The sequence below is a fragment of the Kogia breviceps genome, chromosome 13, assembly GCF_026419965.1.
Source record: "Kogia breviceps isolate mKogBre1 chromosome 13, mKogBre1 haplotype 1, whole genome shotgun sequence".
Classification (NCBI taxonomy): Eukaryota; Metazoa; Chordata; class Mammalia; order Artiodactyla; family Physeteridae; genus Kogia; species Kogia breviceps.
Genome location: NC_081322.1, coordinates 84,474,136 through 84,484,409, shown reverse-complemented (window position 1 = coordinate 84,484,409; position 10,274 = coordinate 84,474,136). Strand labels below are relative to the sequence as shown.

The 10,274-nt window shown below is 47.1% G+C and overlaps 1 protein-coding gene across 2 annotated transcripts in view; it reads left to right on the top strand.

Annotated features, from left to right (window-relative positions):
• Nucleotides 1-850: 850 nt before the first annotated feature.
• SLC22A2 (solute carrier family 22 member 2) overlaps nt 851-10,274 on the top strand; it is a 28,281-nt gene continuing 18,857 nt past the window's right edge. For both annotated transcript variants that reach the window (XM_059083525.2, XM_067011452.1), the window contains exons 1-3: nt 851-1,792; nt 3,907-4,010; nt 9,947-10,101. In XM_059083525.2, coding sequence (XP_058939508.1) covers nt 1,382-1,792; nt 3,907-4,010; nt 9,947-10,101 — 670 coding nt within the window. In that variant the 5' untranslated portion in view covers nt 851-1,381. The remainder of the gene's footprint in view (nt 1,793-3,906; nt 4,011-9,946; nt 10,102-10,274) is intronic.

Sequence of the window (10,274 nt, the reverse complement as noted above, 5' to 3'; positions counted from 1 at the left end):
TTGGCCTTGGCCAGGCCCGGTACAGTCAGCAATTTAATCCAGTTCTCATTTCTTTTGTTCTGTTTCAGCCCACTGAATCATCAGCCGGTAGAGTTGCACGCGTGACTCTGTGCCAGAAATACTCCCCCAGCTCTTGGTTCTATAGAGTCTGAACCCACGCACCCAAACTGGGGCCGGGGGCAGCAGGAGCCCCCCCATCCTGCTACCACCAAGCAGAGAGCCTCCAGGAGCCTGACAGAGCCCAGAAGAGGCTGACGAGTCCCCAGAGGCACCCTGGTTCTTGCTTTTTTAAGAAAACAAAGTTTGCAGCTGCAATGGGGAGGAGGACTTCTGTGGGTCACTACTTTTCAACCCATGCTGTTCTACCCCCAGGAAAACAGACCCAACGGAAAAAAAAGAAGAAAACGGGATTAAATTTCTGGTATTTTCATATGCAGATGTATCAGCAGGCCACCTTCCTGATGCGGCAGCTGTGCCCGCCGCAGTGAGGGTCCTTCCCCCACCAGGAGAGATGTTTGCCTGTTTCCCTTGCGTTTGGAGGCAGCCAATACCATCCAAAAGAGGTTCTCCACCCCTGCCCACAGGCAGGAATAACTAAGACCAAACGACAGCAGAATGAGACCTCTCCTGCCTGCATTACACTTGACCTACATGTGTGGGGAACATTTTATTCTTTCTTCCCAAACAGGTCAAAGGGTTCCAGGGTTCAAAGGCAAGAATGCCAAATTGTCATTCTTTAAAGAGCAGAATTATAAAATCCTGGAAAAATCAAAACAAACAGCCCCAGCATGTACCCCGAGTGCCCTGGCTGTTGTTTGTAGAAAAAGCACAGCGATAGAATTTGCAAACCATCTCGAATCCAGACAAGAGCTCTGACCGGGAGACCGCGATTCGCGTCGTACTCAGCAAGCATGGCCAAAATTGTGCGTGTTTCCCTGCAACACCTTAGCGAAAAGGTTGGCTGTGTGAGTGAGATATGAATATATTCGTTTCCCGGACACTGCGTTTACTACAGCAGATCAACAGGGCTGTGATATGCGAAAGCGCTCGGATTTCCCCCCGTGTGGTACAGGGGAAAGATTGTTTGTGGGGCCGGCATGAGGTAGGGACCCACTCACCGGAGGGATGCTACAGTAAACACAGCATCTTGCCCTGTGACTTGCGCGGGGAGTTTCGGGGGAGCGGCTGGACACACGTGGCCCGGGAAGTGCATGGCTGGGAGTTGGTCCAACCAGTGAAGGTCTGGACCAAAGGCTGGTCGCTTTCTAAAATAAACTCACCCTTTGACTTTTGGTCGGGGTTGTGCTGAGCTGGGCCCAGCCTCACTCAGTTGCGTCTGAGCAGCGCAGGAGACAGCATTGGGACTTCTCTCCCCAGAATAATGCCGACGGTGGACGACATCCTAGAGCACATAGGGGAATTCAACTTCTTCCAGAAGCAAACGTTTCTCCTCCTCTCTCTGCTCTCTGCCACCTTCGCCCCCATCTACGTGGGCATCGTCTTCCTGGCCTTCACCCCGGACCACCGCTGCCGCAGCCCCGGGGTGCCCGAGCTGAGCCGTCGATGCGGCTGGAGCCTGGCCGAGGAGCTCAACTACACGGCGCCGGGCCCCGGGCCCGAGGGCCAGGCCTTCCGCCGCCAGTGCCGCCGCTATGAGGTCGACTGGAACCAGAGCGCCCTCGGCTGCGTGGACCCGCTGGCCGGCCTGGCCGCCAACAGCAGCCTCCTGCCTCTGGGCCCCTGTCGCCACGGCTGGGTGTACGACACGCCCGGCTCCTCCATCGTGACCGAGGTAGGTGATCGTGGGACTTAGAAGGGATGGAGAAAGCAAACAGGGCCGTTTTTCTTAAGGAAGAACCCAGGGAGGGCCAGATGTGCTCTTTGGACTCAAAGTATCTTATAAACAAACAAACAAACAAACAAGTTAATTAATTAATAAAATAGAATAAACTAGTTGTCAAGAAAACAGACAGCCTCTCATTTGTCTGGAGTGTGAGCAGGCGAGTTTAAGCTTCAAATTCTGACAAGAACGATTCTAGCGTACGCAAGTCTCGGCAGTAAGAAGCAAGCAAAAACATCAGAATTCCTGGAAATGATGCCAGGAGAGGGGAAATTTTCAAGCCTCCTCTTTTTCTGGAAGCCCTGGCTTCCCCTCCACTCTGCCATGGTACAGATGGACACCTGACACCTCATGGAACTCCCGTGAACGGGTGCCTCACTGTGACACAATGTACTTTTCTCTCGATGGCGAATTTTTTCCTCTTTAATTTGCTCGAAGCATCCATGTCAAACCATTTGGGGTTGGAGCTTATGCTACGGTGCTATTATTTTATTGAAAACTACATTTGGCATTAACATCTAACCACGAGGCCTCTTTTCAAAAAATAGAAAGAAAAAAATGGAGACTTGCTGTTTTACAATTTTTTATTGGAATATAGCTGATCTACAATGCTGTGTTAGTTTCAGGTGTACAGCAAAGTGACTCAGTTATACATATACATATAGCCAGTCTTTTTTGCATTCTTTTCCCATATAGGCCATTATTACAGAGTCTTGAGTAGCGTTCCCTGTGCTAAACTGTAAGTCCTTATTAGTTTGTCTATTTTACGTATAGTAGTGAGACTTGCTTTTATTGGGGACGAAGCAAAATGGGGGGAAAAATTATTCTGCCAATACAAAGAAAGCCAGGTGCCTGGCTTAACTTCAAAGGACTGCTTGGATGATATGAAGATATTCTGTACAGGCGTTAAGGTAGAAGAGCCATTGGAAGTGTACAGGCGTTAAGGTAGAAGAGCCATTGGAAGGATCTAAAATGGTCTGATAGTTACATGAAATGTGGAGGATTGAAGATTTAACACCATAAAACTTTGTTTTTCTTCTACAGTGATTATTTCCAGCCTCCACTGGCTTAACATGTTTGTGATTTATTTTTTATTTTTCATTTTTTTTGCGGTACGCGGGCCTCTCACTGCTGTGGCCTCTCCCGTTGCGGAGCACAGGCTCCGGACGCGCAGGCCCAGCGGCCACGGCTCACGGGCCCAGCCGCTCCGCGGCACGTGGGATCCTCCCCGACCGGGGCAAGAACCCGCGTCCCCTGCATCGGCAGGCGGACTCTCAACCACTGCGCCACCAGGGAAGCCCTGTTTGTGATTTTTGATTAAACAAAATCATTAAAAAGTAGAAATAATGTTTAACCAAGTATCTGGACACCCTGTGATCCAGTCAAGTTGACACATGAAATTAACCATCGCAGGAAGCTGCCTGTCTCTTAAGGCCTCTGGACCCAGAAAAGGCAGAGTATAACTTCCACCACGTTCTGTTGGTCAAGTACCATAAAACTTTTAAGAGGCTTTTGCAGCGTGGTTCATCTCATCAGAGATGGGAGACTGAGGCCCAGAGCAGAGAAAAATTTCGCCCAAGGCCACAAAGTGAGAAAGTTAGTCCTTAGCGCTAGAAAGGGGTTTTCTCCCGACCTCCAGGCCACCTCCTGTTCCAAGGGAGGACAGAGGTAACAGCCATTAGCAAGATGCTAATTCCCCTAATTTAAAGGGACACAGAACAGCCTGGCTTCCTTAGGGCAACGCTTGTATGTGTCCACACACCTATTTAATAAAATTACAAAGAGAAATGGTTTGTGCATAAGGAATTACCCAATTTCAGCTCATTTAGCCAAAACAGAGTTCAGCCTGATGACATACTGCCAGATGGCACGCTAAACCGACTGCGGGACAAATCTTCGGGGTTGTGTAAAGAAAATTAACAGGAGCAAGAGGAGAGTTGGTTTATTGTCATGCAGTCCCATCAGCGCCATGCAAGGAATACCTCCTGAGTTCCCTGGGTTGAGCTGCGTCTAACAGGATTTTGTTTCCTTTCCCTCCCGACCCGGGACCCCCCGGCCCCTCGCAGTTTGACCTAGTGTGTACCAACTCCTGGATGCTGGACCTGTTTCAGTCGGCTGTGAATGTAGGATTTTTTATCGGTTCTGTGGGTATCGGCTACACAGCAGACAGGTAGGTACAGTACAAAAGTGGTGGAATGTAAACAGTCCGAGGAGGGCGCTTGGATTCCCCTGCCCCTGCTTGGATACCATCCGTTCCCAGAGCACACAGACCACACTTTCCTGAACTGTCCTGGCGGTCTTCGATTTCTTTTACAGCTTTGATTAGCATGACCAACGTGTTTAGTTTCTAATTCTCTTGGATCATAGAGGGATGTTTCAACACTGGGCAGCAGTGTTTCCTTGTGGGCTACCCAGAAGCTTAGGGTTAGAAGGGAGAGTGATAGAGGATTTGATCCCTTTTGTAATCCCAATTCTTTCTTTGGCCTCACGCCATCCACCTGGTCATGCGTCTTCAGGGCCTCTGAGCTCTGTCCCGTCCTCTGCTCGCCTCTCCTGTGCTGGAACCAGGTAGACTCTCCCTTTTGTTCTCACCTGAGCCTGTGGCATTGCAGGATTCCTGAACTGGGGCCCTGGGGCCAGATGTAATTATATGTAAGGAACCTAAGATATAATTGGGTGAAAGGGAAACGGTCTCCACACTGGCAGAGGTAAATATCCATTTCCATACTGTCACGTCCCTGGAGACAGATGAGGAGAGACCTCTCCACTCCTCGTACATGGGTCCGTGTCTCCGGGAGCTAGTTTTCAGTGACTCAGAGTAATCGAGCCGTTCCTATGTCTTTTATTTATCCACTATTTTGTAATCCCAGGTTCACTGTGCTGGAAGTTCCTCATAAGGTGCATCTTAACTCTGTTGATGATCAATTCGACATTATTAGGAGTCCCCCAAAGGGAAAGGAACAGAAAAGTTGGCTTTATACTTATAAGCACCTTAGGCAATTTGGCCATCAGTGCTAATTATTTAATATTCCTAATATTGACTGTTTATTGAGTATTTCCCATGTTTCCAGGCACCGTGTGCAACATTTTGGACAGTATCATCCTCTTTAATCATTAGTCACCTAGTGAGATAGTGCCATATAACTATATAATAAATATACAATCTTTTATAATTTATTATAAGCTATAACTATATGTATTTAATTCGGAAATAAGTGGTAAAGTAAATACACATTATGCTGTTGCCTTCCCCAACTATATCTTTGATACAGATAAACCAAAAGCCGTGAGCTTAATTAATACTAGATATGGATAGAACATTTTCTCTGATGATACTGCAGTCTGGATTAAAACTTGCAAGTGTGCTAAAGATGAATAAGGAGGGCTGACTCAATCACACCCTCGGGGGCATGTGAATCGTCACAGCCGGGGGCCCCCTGTGGCAGCAGGAGGGAGGGAAGGTGACCGTGAAGGAGCTGGGTCACGAGGCAGCCCCGTGCCTCGCACCACTTCTGTTAACTGTCTGCCCAGCCAGCCTCCCTTCAAAGGCTCCTCCTGGGACCCTGTGTGGCAAAGGGCCTTGTGAGGTGCAGGGGAAGGTCATTCGCTTTTACTTTTATTGCCACAGAACTGGCAATAAGGACGGTGGTTTGGAAATGAGCCCTGAAGTCTTGAGAAGTAGCCTCGAGGGTGGTCGAGAGTCTGCCCTGCTCCCCGCGTGTGGCCGTCTGGACCCCTGGCTCCAGGCTCCCTCTCCACGCGCGCTTCCGATGTGAGGCGCAGATTCTAACACTGGACTCGCCAGCACGGAAGTGAGCGAATAGGGGACTGAGCTTCACAGTTGGTTAAATAAATGAGTTAATTATTCCCATCCCACTCAAAGAGCAGGAGACGGGTTATCATTCTCTCCAGATAGTGCATTCCTGACTTAAAAATCCCCGGGCAATTACCCACCTTCTTAGATGACCTCATTATTTTGTTCCTATTGTTGAAATCGCCCATGTAAAGTTGACTACTCATGATTCTTCGCCCCAAAGCTGTGTACATCCCTCTATTTCTTTTTCTTAAACTGTCTGAAGTCTGGGTGCTTGCTGCCGCCTTCTCTTCCGTTTGTTTGTGTATGAAGGTTAAGGGTGCGTAATGAGACAGCCACCCTACCGGTCCGAAAAGGACACTATCTATTGCACATTTCATGCCTATTACTGAAAAATTGTCACGTTTTATAGACTGGAACAAGAATCTCATGGAAATCCATCTGATGCTACAGATTAAACCAACACTAGATAAAATAGATCGTCCGTTATGAGGAATTTAAAAAATATTGTTACTGAGCCCAAGCCCACTCCGCCTGCCACTTGACAGGCCAATAAATCGGAGACGAAACGTTGAGACAAGGAACACGAATTTATTCAGAAAGCCAGCAGACAGAGAAGACGGCAGGGTAGGGTCCCCAAAATAACCAGGGGGGTTGGATGCCAGTTTCTTTTATAGAAGAGAGAGGGGGAGGAGATGGTGAAGTAAACTAAAAACACCATAAGTTTTGCAAGTATCTCCTGGCATGGCCAGCCCCAAGGAGGGGATGTGTTAATTTCTTCTTCTTTGCAGCCATCGGCAGATGGACAGGGTCGCGATGTTTCCCTGAACACAGGCACTTTGGTTTCACATTCAGGCAGAGGGGCGGGGTTCCCCGAGGCAGGCCATTATGTATAGACAGTATCCTTTTAATGAACAAAAGCGACGGGAAGCAAAGAAAGGTTAAAGTAAAAGAAACAGATCCAACGTGATGACTTGTTCTCTCCTATAACAATATGACCTAAGGGCTGATGGAGGTGTCTTTTAGAAGAAAGCCAGGAGCACATTATGAACAGGTTATAATAAGAATACTGAGTCTTACACCAAGTCAACTTTCTGAAGGTCACCTTTGCAGGTAGAAGGAGGGAGGGACTGGGGATATACGCTAGAGATTTTGAAAATAAACCTTTTGTAAGATGTCTAATTTTTTTCATCATTCAAACCTCCTAAAGAATGATTTTCAGAATCACCTGACACCAAAAAATAATCTCTCACCAATTCAAGGTTTTTTTTACTCTAATGGTCAGTAATTTCGTGTCAGGCTTGTCAATGTTTAACAACTGACTCTCGGAAGGAAAAGCCTCAATTTGTAGGGTTTGTTGATCTCCATGTTGTCAAGGCTCCCACGGTGGTCCATTTCAAGCTACCAAAGAGAGGTCACTGAACACAGAGTTGGCTAGAAATATGCACCATTCTATGGTATTTCCACCATACAGCTACAACAGGTGGACATAAAAAACTTCCTGAGCATAATAGATAATGGTCAAACACAGTAAAATAATTAGGAAGAGATAAGTTTTGCATATTTATTATGCGTGTTTTTAACAAAATTTACTTTATTGTAAGTGTGTACTTTCATTTTTAATAATGGCTGTGTTTCACAATCAGCTCACAAATTTCCTGAAAGTCTATCGGTCAGCTCTCAAGAGCCAGCACTGCACTGTCCAGATTTCACAGTGGAACGAGATCAAGGCAGAATCAAGGTCCCAGTGGGTCGCAGTCAAACTTACTCAACTCTGTGGAATCTTTCAAAACTAGCTCTCCCTTTCCTACTATGTGCCACAGCCATTTTACTGGGCATCCATATGTGTTACATTTCACTTAGGATCCTAACAGCCTTTGAAAGGAGAGTTTATCATCCCGTTGGCAGATGAGGAGACTGAGGCTCAGTGAAATGAAAGCAGTGCTTCCCAAATGTTAACGTCCACATTAACCACCTGGGGGGTTTGTTAGAATTATGATTCTGATCCAGTGGGTCTGGAGTGGGCCTGAGAATCTGCATTTCTAACCACGCTACGGTGACGCTGATAGCCCCAGACTACAGTCTGAGTAGCAAGTAGCTAAAGGACTTTTGAAGCCAGCAGTCCTGGAGTTCACCCCATTGTCTTTTATTTGCTCTTCGTTTTTCATTTAACCACTTGAGTGGTTCTGTTGTGGGAGGGTAAGAAGGGGGGAAGGTTCCCGAACCACTCTCCCAAATCTCCAAAATTTCTTCCAGCCCTGCCTCATTGTGTTTTTAAAAAAATTTTATTTATTTATGTATTTATTTTTGGCTGCGTCGGGTCTTCGTTGCTGCGCGCGGGCTTTCTCTAGCTGCGGCGAGCGGGGGCTACTCTTCCTTGTGGTGCGCGGGCTTCTCAGTGCCCTGGCTTCTCTCGTTGCGGAGCACGGGCTCTAGGCGTGCGGGCTTCAGTATTTGTGGCACATGGGCTCAGTAGTTGTGGCTCGCGGGCTCTAGAGCACAGGCACAGTAGTTGTGGCGCACGGGCTTAGTTGCTCCACACATGTGGGATCCTCCCGGACCAGGGTTCTAACCCTTGTCCCCCGCATTGGCAGGCGAATTCTTAACCACTGCGCCCCAAGGGAAGTCCCCGCCTTATTGTTTTAATAGCATTGTGTCTTTATGTGAACGTGTCCCCTGGTGAAGCTGTTCTGCATTGGTAGGTTTGATTCTCTGAAGGCTTCCACGCACTGGGTTTCAGATGGTGAGCGTTCCCGTTCATCAGCCATGGGATTTCGTCCATATGCAGGAGCATGATTACGGTGCTTTGGGATTTGGCTGAGTCGACTTTGGAAGTTGAAGAATTATCACTTCAGAACATACTTATAAATTCTTTGAGGGTAAAGGGAGAGGTTCAGGAAGAAAGGCTAAAGCATTGTGCTGATAATGACTTTGGAAGGCTGTGGATAAAAGTCCAGGGGGTATATGTTTACAGTGGGGAACCACTGACTGCGAATTTTAAAATGATGTGGTCAAAACAGGGTTTTAAGAAGTTTAGCAGTTTACATTAATTACTAATGAGACTGCTTGATCTTTAAATTTCAGATTTAAAGCATTAATAATCCCAAGTAATGATTAACAATGTTGTGGATACTTTTCAAGTCATCAGTTAGTATTGAAATGGTCACTAGAGCACAAATTGCCTAAAAGAAGAGCAGCGATTAAAAAATGTCCAGCCGCGTCAAGTGTACACTGCTAACGATGTGGCAGCGCTACTGACGTTCAGCTTGAAGTGGGTAAACAAACAAAAATCAAATAAAACATCGCTTTGCATGAAGAATTTTTAAAATATCCACTTACAGCTAATTAGGGCGTCTTTTAGAACAAAATCAAGAGGACGTGATGAAATGTGAAAAAAAGAGACTGAACCTCAAGTCAGCTTTCTGAGAGGCAGCTTCACAAAGGGAGGGAAGGAGAGAGGGAGGGAGGAGGGCTGGACGCGAAACTCTTTAGGTGTAATACCGCACTTAATCGCCTGGTCAGGCTGGGTCAGATAGCTCTTCTCCAGATGAAGAAACTGAGAAAGGCCACATAACTCGCCCGACATCCCAGTCAGTGGTAAGGCCAAGGTGAAACCCAGGTTCCCACGTTTCCGTCTACTCTGTACACTGAGACACTCTCCAGGTCCCTAAACCGATGGGACCCAAGTCTCTCAAAAAAAATGTGCAGGAGCAATCCTGCTAAGGTACTCCACGGCAAAGGCCTATGGGATGGCAACAGGTGAGATGATGACAGCGCCACACAAAAGACCGTTTCCATGGAGACACACAAATACCATGAAGTCCAAAGGCAGTGTTGCAAATGGATGGGGAAATACATTGAACACGGAATTTTGTTTTTTCTAAAGCCAAAGCTCCTCAGTGGGCAACTAGTTGAGACTGTTGGTGCAAAGGCCCAGCTCATGTCATGACGGAAGACCTAGACAGGCCCCTGGGGCACTCAGCACTGGGTGGCCTGAAGAATCACCCCCTCCCCACGTACCCTCCACAGTGGGGGGCTGAGAGGTGCTCCAGCCCAGGGTGAATGGGCCTCACTGGGCTTCAAGTTTATACATAGTGCCCTGGTGCAAAGTCCTGATGGAACTGACCTGAAGTCAGGGATTCTCTTGGTGGATCTCAGTCTGTACCTCCTGAATTTCCATAATTCAGAGATAACCTCCACTTTAGTTTAGAGCTCCATAACTTCCATGAATTTTCTACAACGCTCATGAATCTAATCTAATTCCATTCCCTCTCTTTGTTTTCTCCTTGCAGGTTTGGCCGTAAGCTCTGCCTCTTGATTACAATCCTCATAAATGCTTCATCTGGAGTTCTCATGGCTATTTCCCCAAACTATACATGGATGCTAATTTTTCGCTTGATCCAAGGACTGGTCAGCAAGGCAGGCTGGTTAATAGGCTACATCCTGAGTAAGAATGCTTGTGATTGTAGCTGTGGGGGACATTGCTGGCAAAATATAGTCAGTCACGTGAGGGTAGCTGCACAGGAAGATGGACTCAGCTTCAAGACAATGTTGAAAGATTTTTTTTCTGTATCAAAAGAATTTCTGAAATCTTTTCAGTAAACTCATTCTGCATTCCTC